This window comes from Haplochromis burtoni, unplaced genomic scaffold, assembly GCF_018398535.1.
Source record: "Haplochromis burtoni strain Fernald_Lab_line unplaced genomic scaffold, NCSU_Asbu1 Contig_197, whole genome shotgun sequence".
Lineage (NCBI taxonomy): Eukaryota > Metazoa > Chordata > Actinopteri > Cichliformes > Cichlidae > Haplochromis > Haplochromis burtoni.
The window spans coordinates 634,466-644,934 of record NW_024582558.1 but is presented as its reverse complement, the minus strand read 5'-3'; the positions used below and the strand labels follow the sequence as shown (position 1 = coordinate 644,934).

General features: G+C 39.2%; 2 protein-coding genes across 2 annotated transcripts in view; both read right to left on the bottom strand.

Moving 5' to 3' along the window:
- Positions 1-2,129: 2,129 nt before the first annotated feature.
- On the bottom strand, positions 2,130-4,818 carry LOC102302673 (RING finger protein 141). The gene is made up of 4 exons (XM_005935585.2): positions 4,558-4,818; positions 3,957-4,053; positions 3,494-3,648; positions 2,130-2,525 (listed from the first exon to the last, which is right to left on the bottom strand). The coding sequence occupies exons 1-4, from the start codon at positions 4,692-4,694 to the stop codon at positions 2,429-2,431; spliced, it is 486 nt and encodes a 161-aa protein (XP_005935647.1). The 5' UTR covers positions 4,695-4,818; the 3' UTR covers positions 2,130-2,428.
- Positions 4,819-7,309: 2,491 nt separating this feature from the next.
- The window catches only part of LOC102302063 (RING finger protein 141), a 7,708-nt gene continuing 4,548 nt past the window's right edge, over positions 7,310-10,469 (bottom strand). The window contains exons 5-6 of the mRNA XM_005935584.3: positions 10,104-10,211; positions 7,310-10,016 (exon numbers count right to left, since the gene is read on the bottom strand). Of these exons, the coding sequence (XP_005935646.1) occupies positions 9,866-10,016; positions 10,104-10,211 (259 nt within the window). The 3' untranslated portion in view covers positions 7,310-9,865. The remainder of the gene's footprint in view (positions 10,017-10,103; positions 10,212-10,469) is intronic.

The window sequence follows — 10,469 nt, the reverse complement described above, 5'->3', positions numbered from 1 at the left end:
AAATGTAAAGTTTTTTGGAACACTTGCTGACCTGACCACACAGTCATGTAACCACAAGATCAGATGCCATTTTCTGAAGAACTTGTTGAAAGAGCTGCACATCTTTTGAGCCTGTAAAATCTCAACTTGAATGAATGGATTAAATTGCCAGATAACATTTTATGAATCTCTTTGTTACTTTGCAGGAAAACCCAGAGAACTGAGGTGTCAAAACGTGACAGCAGTGGAAAAAAAGAAAAACAACTACCCAAAAGTTTTACCTTTGGTCACATAAAATTCTAACTTTAGTATAGTTGAACTGAAATAATATTAAAGAAAATTCCAAAACTGTTGTCTCCTACATAAAAAATACTTATAATAAGTTAAAATACAGGGTGGGCCATTTATATGGATACACTGATGGCCGACTTCTAAATGGCCACCATGGTCACCACCCATCTTGAGGAGTTTGCCCCCTCAGATATACTAATGTGCCACAAACAGGACTTTAATATCATCAACCATTCCCATGTTATTATGGTGTATCCATATAAATGGCCCTCCCTGTATATGTGATCAAATGCAAAAGCTGAAATTCACACAACAAAGACCTAGATAACCAATTTCTTTAAATACAACTTTAATTAAGGATTTAATAAATAATAAAGATTAACGCTACTGCATATTTACATTTAATAAAATCAACACTTTAAATCCACTTAAACAAAACAATTTTAACTCATAACTTAACTGTAAATTATATATGATATCAACTTGGATGGATGGAAAAGATTTCTACAACAGTCAGATTAAAATCATCTTAACAAATAAATGTAAATACTTTTAGAGAAATCAGCACAGCTGACAGGCAAGGTGATTTACAACAGTTAAGACACCACAACGAGCCAAGTCCTTAAAATCACATGTAAACTATTCAGTCCTGTGTCCTGAACTGCACCAGAACAGGATTTTAGCACAAATTCACATAACACAGCTCATGGTCCATGTCATGTGGGGTACAAACATGCAGGGATACATTGCACAGACATCCAAACAGCTTTATAGATGGAACATAAATTTTCACTTTACTGCTTGTCCAGAAGCCCTGGCAAATACGACAAGTATGTTTGCTGTCTTGGATTTGCACATGAAGGAAGAATAGGACATTTTGGGAAATGATGCTTATTTGCTCAGAGGTTTAAGATTTGATCAATACCAATTTACTGTCTGTATGTTCACTGCAAGGCCAGAGTCAGTTCCCAAATTTAGCACAGAGACTACAAACAGAATGAAAAGAGCCTGATGCTGTCCAAAAGTTGAAAACAGTCCTGTAATGACTTCATGAAGCGATTTAGCCATGAATCAGTCATATTAAACAAATTAGATATAATTAAATATAACATATTCAAAGAAGATTCAATAACACTGGCTATAGCTGGCCTTTTCTCCTTGTTTCCAGTCTTTGTATGAGGATAATCTAACTGCTGTCCTACATTTACAGGCATCTGACTTTCTCTGGACAGCAAACAAGACATTTTCCCAAAATATCAAAGTGAAGATTTAAATTATATGAATGAGAGTCATACTTATCAAACTTTACAAGAAAGTGCAACTGTGTCTCTCTCATTCATATCGAAGGAAGGCAATGTCAACATGTATCAGCATTTGTTTTATAAAGTGCCTAGTTAACACTCTTAGTAGTACTTTAAGCAACATTTGGTTATTCTGGGTTCCATTAAAATGTTAATGTCAACATGGCGGCGCACAGTAGACCAGCAGCTACTCACGCTCCCGGAGAACGCGTCGATTCTAATGTTTTATGTCACTTTATCAATGCTGGTCATTATGCCCTTTGCTGCTAAAATATTTATTTACACCTATATTTATACCTACACTCCTTACCCATACTCCATACTGGTACTCAGGTTGTTGCACTCTAGTTATAGTATTATTTATTGTATTGTCTTATTACTTGTCATTTCTTTTGTTAAAAAAACAAAACAAAAAAACCCCAACTATTTATTCTAACTTTAAGAAAAAATTTCTGTTTCTTCATTATTTTTGTTTCTTTTCACTCCGGACCGTGTGTACATAATTTCGTTCCACCTCATGTTAACATGTGATGCGAATGACAAATAAAGCTCCTTGGATCCGTGAATGTTACAATTTATTATAATATACAAATACAGATTTATTTTTCACTTCAAACAACATATCACAAAACTGGTTTCAAAAAGCATCCTGGGATTTTTAAGACTTAAAAGAGGAGATTTTCATTTTCAGAAGCTGTCACAAAGAATATAAAGAGAAGAAACCTGCTGGATTCTTTTCTATCTTGCTCTTTAGGAGGAAAAAGTCTTCTTATGTGGGTGTATCTCCATTTCCTATGTACTTAGCTAAGTATTCGACATTTTAAAGCATGTATGGGTGGCTTCCCTCATTAGTCACATTAAGGAAGTAGTCTCTGAAGATCAGATATTACCCACGATTCGCTGTCAGCAGTCACATGCAGATGACATGCTAGTTCGCTTAGGCTCTGACCACTCCTACAGAAACAGAAGAGGGTGTGGAATAATTACTGTGTGTGTGAATAACAGGAAGTTTAGATTTTTCAGTAACAAATTTTCATCATCAATTGCTGCTTGTATACAGAGAAAACATAAACTGTTTTATTATTTATCTACTGAGGAAGGCAACTTAAATTAGCTTTTCTACCTTTTTTAGTAGAAATATGTCTGATAAATCCTGAGGGTTTGCAATCAAGGAATTGAGAAAATAATATCCCTCTGTGTTCTAAAAATGTCCGAAAGTTTTAACACGACCCATCAATCAGCCCCCTAGCCTTGCCTCTGGATGAGAAATCACTCTGCTGCAAAGAAATTATATAATTTATGCAGATTGTGGAGCATTAAAGAAATATTTCTGTAGTCTTACAGCACTGACACCTGTGGTGAGCAGGAAAAACTGCATTAACTGCATTGTTAGGCTGCTTGGAGATTCGGGCCAGAAACACAACATTTGATATTAGCACAAGTGTAATGGTTTTAATGGCATGTACGTTCCAACATTATCATTACTGCTCAGCTGGCAAATATAAGATCAAGTGGGTGTATTCAAAGGGACTGAATGCATTTGCATAAGAATCTGTGGGAGCTGGGGATCACACATGCTCTTCCTGAGGCACCAAAACCTTTAAAGTCTTTAAAGGAGTCCTTTTTTTGTTCCAAACAAAACAACGACCAACCTGTGGTTAAATTGTCCAGAAAAGCTTTAGCTGAAACCTTTTAAATAGCTTTTTAAAATGGTAACCCTACAGCTGAGTTTTTAGACCACCAACATGCCCAAGTAATGAGGTCCCACTTTGATTTGGCTGCAATGACCTTTGGTGTATGTTGTTCCCATGCTCTCTTTCCCCCTATTTCCTGTTCATTGTCACTATTAAATAAAGTCATAAAAGTATTTATAATTGCTGAATGTGCTATAAAATGTATGCTTTATGTCATGACTGCCTGACCTGCTGGCCTGGCAGGAGTCAGCCAGGAGCTCAGTAGAGGGGCTCTTTGCAGACGGCACCTGAAGACTCTGGCTGGCGATGTCATGATACAGCTTGATGAACTGATACAGGTTCATGATCTGCGATGCTTCCACCATGCCATTCTCCTTACTGATCTGTGAGGAAGAAAAGGCAATCATGTGACTTAATGACTGGTAGTGCATGCAGTTTCAATCTTACACTGTGCCAAAATAGTTGGCTATAACCCACCGATGACAGGCTTCTCAAGCCCAGCACTGTTTTTTAATCCAAGCTACCAGTTGATAGCTGCTATCAGCAATCTATTACAGGATGTATTTCTCTAGGGGCAGAATTACCTTTCCCCTTTTACAGGAGTATGGTTTCACTCACATCTGTCCCTCTCTGTCATAAATGTGTGTGCAGATGCCTCTGTTGGCATGTGGGGAAGGCTCTTTGGTCTCACCTTGGTACACACAACCCTGACAGCCACCTTCCACATGGCTGTAGCATCAGATCCTGGCTGCACCTCAAACAGCAGGTCATTCTGCTGTTCAGCAGTACTGACAGAGAAGAATGAGAGAGGGGAGAAGTTATGTTTTTCTCCATAAACCATTCAGCCAAATGACAAAGCAGTGCCACAATATTCATAACAGAATTTTTACATTTATTTTCCATCATACTGAATTTCAAAAATGTATTTTCATTACTAATACTTAACAACACTGCTCTGTGCTGTTCACTTCGTGTGTTTATTTAACCTTCAGCTGCACTATCATGCCTTGCAGTTATTACCTCCAGGAACTTGTAAGCTAAAAAAAAAAAACCTAGCTAGTAAACTAGCAGAAATGTGTGTAATGCTAGAAAATAAGGAAGGTTAAATCAAAGATATCATAAAAGCACTGACGCTAGCTCTCAAATTGAAAAGTCTACGTAAAATCAGCCCAAAGGTACACTTTTGAACTAGGTTAAGTTTGTCGGCCTGTTCATTCTGAACAAAACTGTTTTATGTTAAAGAAAAGCCGCTTGCTGTTCTCTAAAGCTGTCTTTAACGACCTGTCACTTACATGTCATTAAGTTCAGCCAGTCTTCCCAGGAACTCCTCGTAAGTTAAGTAGCGACTGTCACGAAGCAGTTCTAAACATTTCTCCAGCTTCTGACGGAGCTGGTTCATAACTCCCTGACCTGAGATCTGCTGACCCATCCCGGTGTTGTGTTAAAAGCACCAGTAACACTCGCAAACCAACAGAGGAAAAATATTTTTCTAAGTGGAGGATGAAGCTGGCGGTTGGTCTAGCAGTTTCCGGTTGCCTAGGTAACCCACTAACCCGAGCCATTTGGTAAGCCAATTATTTGGAGCACTTTAATGGCCACAGGTTAATAATAGCTATATTTGTAACTAGTAAAATCTTATAAAAAGCCAAAGATTTGTGACTTGCAGTGACTTACTGCAAAAACAGATTCATGCTGGTCTTTCAACAGCCATAGTAAAACAGCATAGGAGTGATCACACATGGCACACATAAGGAACAAAGGTTATACAGAAGTCAGAGAGTGCCTTGACACAGGAATATCTGAATCATTACACTGTGGTGGTGAAGTGATTAGCACTGTTGCCTCAGAGCAATAAAGTTCCTGGTGCAAATCCTAGCTGTCACAACTGACTCGTGAAAAATGCAAAATTCTTGAAAGATGGGTTGTAAAACAGCTAACTGATTATTTACAGAAACAATGTTAGTGGAGGTTACAAATGATCTTCTTATGGCCTCTGACAGTGGACTCATTTCTGTGCTTGTCCTGCTAGACGTCAGTAGAGCATTCGGTACTGTTAGCAATAGTTTATTACAGCAATTGGAACATGCTGTAGGTATTAAAGGTATTGCAATGTGAATTCTCAATAATCCTTGGCTTCACTGTGTCTTTACCTCCGTAAAAGCAATGATGGGGCAGCTTGGACACCTTAGTTTGTGAGTTAGGTGTTCTCAATAAGAACGAGGCAGTGTAGGAGCTTCAAATTGACACCACAGGTGTAACTACAAAAAAATCAGATAAGTTAGAATCTCAGTGACTTCGACCTCAAGGTCAAGGTCAAAGGTCAAGTTTTATAAAAATCTTATGAATATGATAACCTAAGAATAAAGTGATGTAGGAGCTTCAAATTGATACCACGGGTGCAACAACTAAAAATATTCTATGAATTTGAACCTCAGTGACCTCGACCTCAAAGTCAGAGAATCTTGTGAATGCAGTAACTTGAGAACAAGGCAAAGTAGTCTAGTAGGAGGCTGAGGGGTAGCACTGGCAGTTGCCAGATTTTTTTTTTTACCATTTTTTGTCCCCATCCATTTTCTTCGGCTTATCCAGGGCCAGCTCGCGGGGGCAGCAGCCTAAGCAGAGAAGGCCAGACCTCCCTCTCCCCGGCCACCTCCAGCTTATCAGGAGGGACACCAAGGTATTCCCAGGCCAGCTAAAAGATATGATCTCTCCAGCATGTCCTGGGTGTGCCCCGGGGCCTCCTCCTGGTGGGACATGCCTGGAAACCGTCCAGAAGGCATACTTATCAGATGCCCAAACCACCTCCTTTCGATGTGAAGGAACAGCGGCTCTACTCTGAGCCCCTCCCGGATGGCTGAACTTCTCACCCCATCTTTAAGGGAGAGGCCAGCCCCCCTTCGTAGGAACCCCATTGCCACCGCTTGTATCCACAATCTTGTTCATTCGATCACTATCCACACCTCATGACCACAGGTGAGGGTAGGAACGTAGATCGACCGGTAAATTGAGAGCTTCGCTTTTACATTCACCTCTCTCTTCACCACAGTGGACCAGTACAATGTCTACATCACTGCAGGTGCAGCACCAATCCGTCTGTCAATCTCCCGTTCCCTTCTCCTGTCACTCGTGCAGGACGTACCAGACTTAATCTACTCCACCCTTTTCAGATTTGAAAGTGCCGATCCTCATTCCCACTGCTTCACACTCGGCTGCAAACCGTTCCGGTGCAAGCTGGAAGCCATCACCTGATGAAGCCAACAGAACCACATCACCACAGCCTTCCATCACTTGGCTACGCCTAGAAATTCTGTATATAAAAATTATGAACAGAATCGGTCACAAAGGGCAGCTCTGGTAGAGAGCTTCACCCACCGGGAACAAGTTCGACTTATTGCCGGCTATGCAGACCAAGCTCTTGTAACGGTTATATAAGGATCAAATGGCCCGTAACAATGGGCCAGACACCGCATACTCCCAAAGCACCTCCCACAGGACACTCCGAACACATGTAGACTGGTTGGGCAAACTCGCATGCACCCTCAAGTATCCTTGAAAGGATAAAGAGCTGGTCCAGTGTTCCACGACCAGGACGAAAACAGCATTATTCCTCCTGTATATGACTTACGGACTAACTCTCCTCTCCAGCACCCTGGCATAGACTTTCCCAGGGAGCCTGAGGAGTGTGATTCCCCTATAGTTGGAACACACCCTGTGGTCCGGTAAACATGGGAACCAACCATCCTGGTCTTCCAATCCAGAGGTATCACCCCTGATCTCCATGCAACATTGCAGAGGCATGTCAACCAAGACAGTCCTACGACATCCAGAGTCTTCAGGAACTCAGGGCGGACCTCATCCACCCGAGGTGCTCTGCCAGGCTCTGGGTCTGGAATTATTTAACTGCCTCAAGTGAGAGGCCTGACCAGGGGGACAAGGGCTCGGACAACATATCTCCTGGGATCCCTGGGACACACAAACCACTACACCACGATAAGGTAGCAATTCGCGGAGGGGTATGGTTAACGTGTAAACCACATGAACAACTAGGTTTCACTCTTTTTTTATTTTAAAATGAAATGTCCCACACCACCATTGAGTTTACATGTTCAAACCTGTAAAACAATGCCAATGTTAGCCATGTAAAACTCATAAGATTAAGCATTTATGATTTTTTCCTATACATCTTAACACCAGTCTGATACAGTAGGCTACATCACTTAGGCTTTTATTGCCAAAGAAAATCTTGTTTCCAAACAGAATAAGCTGTATAAAAATGTAGCTTATACAGTTTATTGCATATGAAACAACCTATTAACAAAAGTTGCAAAAACTTTCAATTCAACAGTCATAAAGTGTCAAAAATTGAGTATCTATTTATTAAGGATAATACAGTAAGAATGGTTCTGTTATTACACTTCCCTTCATTCACTATAACAAATACAATGTCTGTACTATGCCAGGACCCCAGAAGGAATACAGGATAATGCTACCATCTTATGGTTGCAACATCACATTACACAGCAGTTTATGTTTTTAGGGCATGTTTAAAAATATGCCCTGAAAACATAGATATGTTCATAAACTTTATAATGTAAATATTAAAAACTTTCTTTGACATTTTTCTGAATGGACCATGCAGTCATGCAACAAGATCAGACAGTTTGCTAAAGAGCTTGTAAAAGACTTCTCTTACTGCTGCACATCTCTGGGGTGTGTATATTTCAGCTTGAATGAAAGGATTAAAGCGCCAAAATAACATTTATGAAGGCAAATATAATCATCTCCATCAACTACGCACAAGCACCCAGAGAAGTGAGGTCGAACAAAATGAACAGAACTGAAATATTACTGATATTTCAAAACTATAGACTCATATATGGAATAAATTGTTAAAATAAATGTGAAAAATGCTAAACTGAAGAATTCACTGAACTTCACACAACAAAGATCTAAATAAGTCATTTCTTTAATACAACTTTAAATGAAGAATTGGATTTGAGTAAAACAGAAATGAAATCTATAAGGTTCATATATATTCACATTTAATAAAATATTTCCGGAAGAATCAACTTCGAGTGTCACAGCTATGTCAACTTAAACTGAAAGTGCCACTAGGGATCGGTTAGACCCAGGGTGAAACGAAAACAAAACACAATTTCAGTGATTTTACTTAACTGTTCCCCTACAAGCTGCCTCTCTCTCAGTCATTAAGTTGCTTTTAATTACAGTCACGTCGAAGCACAGAGTGCAGTTTTGGGAGTGCAAACTAAAAGATTTCTACAGAATTCATATTAAAATAGTGTAAATAAAGATGAGAGAAAAATAATTAGAAAAAAATTCATAAAAGTAAAAAGAGGAGAACAACTTATGTGACAGGCAAGGTTATTTACAACAGTTAAGACACCACAACGAGCCAAGTCCTTAAAATCACATGAGACTATTCAGTCCTGTGTCCTGAACTGCACCAGAACAGGATTTTAGTACAGATTCACATAACACAGCTCATGGTCCATGTCATGTGGGGTACAAACATGCAGGGATACATTGCACAGACATCCAAACAGCTTTATAGATGGAACATAAATTTTCACTTTACTGCTTGTCCAGAAGCCCTGGCAAATACGACAAGTATGTTTGCTGTCTTGGATTTGCACATGAAGGAAGAATAGGACATTTTGGGAAATGATGCTTATTTGCTCAGAGGTTTAAGATTTGATCAATACCAATTTACTGTCTGTATGTTCACTGCAAGGCCAGAGTCAGTTCCCAAATTTAGCACAGAGACTACAAACAGAATGAAAAGAGCCTGATGCTGTCCAAAAGTTGAAAACAGTCCTGTAATGACTTCATGAAGCAATTTAGCCATGAATCAGTCTACAGCAAAAAAAAATCACCCTTAAACTTCTCTATTTATCACATTTAGATATAGTTAAATATAACAAATTCAAAGATGATTTGATAAAACTGACTACAGCCAGCCCTTTCTCCTTGTTTCCAGTCTTTGTATGAGGATAATCTAACTGCTGTCCTACAGATATCTGACTTTCCCTGGACAGCAAACAAGACACTTTCCCAAAACATCAAAGTGATGATTTAAATTATATGAATGAGAGTCATACTTATCAAACTTTACAAGAAAGTGCAACTGTGTCTCTCTCATTCATATCGAAGGAAGGCAATGTCAACATGTATCAGCATTTGTTTTATAAAGTGCCTAGTTAACCCCAACCACCTTTTAGTAGTACTTTAAGCAACATTTGGTTATTCTGGGTTCCATTAAAATGTTACAATTTATTGTAATATACAAATACAATTGTTTCACTTCAAACAACATATCACAAAACTCCATAAAGTACATCATCAACAATACTCTGGTTTCAAAAAGCATCCTGGGATTTTTAGGACTTATAAGAGGAGATTTTCAGAAGCTATCACAAAGAATATAAAGAGAAGACACCTGCTGGATTCTTTTCTGTTTTACTCTTTAGGGGGGGGGAAAGAAACCTCTCAGTGAAAGTGGTGTTTTGTGTTTCAGTATGTAAAGTCTACTGAAGTGGGTATATTTCCCTTTGCTATCTACTTGGCTCGGTATTCTGCATGTTAAGGCCTGTGTGGGTGGCCCGCCTCATCAGCCAGGTTGAGGATGTAGCCGGCTATGTCATCCTCTGTGGGGATATCAGACATTACCCACGATTCGTTGGCAGCAGTCACTTGCAGACGGCAGATTGGGCAATTTCGGCTCTGGCCACTCCTACAGAAACAGAAGAGGGTGTGTAATTTAATGTTTTACAACGCTATAGATGAATTTGAATAATTCAAGCTTATTTGATTATCTCACCATTTATCAATGCATTTCTGACAGAAGCTATGTGCACAGGGCAGAATGAGGTCAGATTTTCCATCCATGCAGATGCAACACTCCTCTTCATCGGTCAGCTGCTTCACTCTGCATGGAAATGTATACAGAAGAGGGGAAAACAATTTCATTATTTTCTTTAACGCTAGGCACACTTTATTTTCATTTTTTAGAAATGAAAACAAAAAGCATAAGAAGTGTTTTAGAAACACTTTTTTATGCTCAGGATTCGCCTGAGGATAAATATATTCTCGGGGTTATAAAAATGTGTAAAAGCCTTAAAATGACCCATCAGTCAGTGTCCCCCTCAACTTTACAGAATAAGGAATCGCTCAGCTGTAAAAAAAA

What these genes read in the sequence shown, in the direction of transcription:
- LOC102302673 (XM_005935585.2), bottom strand. Translation starts at nt 4,694, where the DNA reads ATGGGTCAGCAGATCTCAGGTCAGGGAGTTATGAACCAGCTCCGTCAG. An exon ending in CTGGCTGAACTTAATGACAT is followed by an intron (nt 4,054 to 4,557) that starts GTAAGTGACAGG and finishes CTTCTCTGTCAG; the next exon opens with TACTGCTGAACAGCAGAATG. An exon ending in TCAGGGTTGTGTGTACCAAG is followed by an intron (nt 3,649 to 3,956) that starts GTGAGACCAAAG and finishes TCTTCCTCACAG; the next exon opens with ATCAGTAAGGAGAATGGCAT.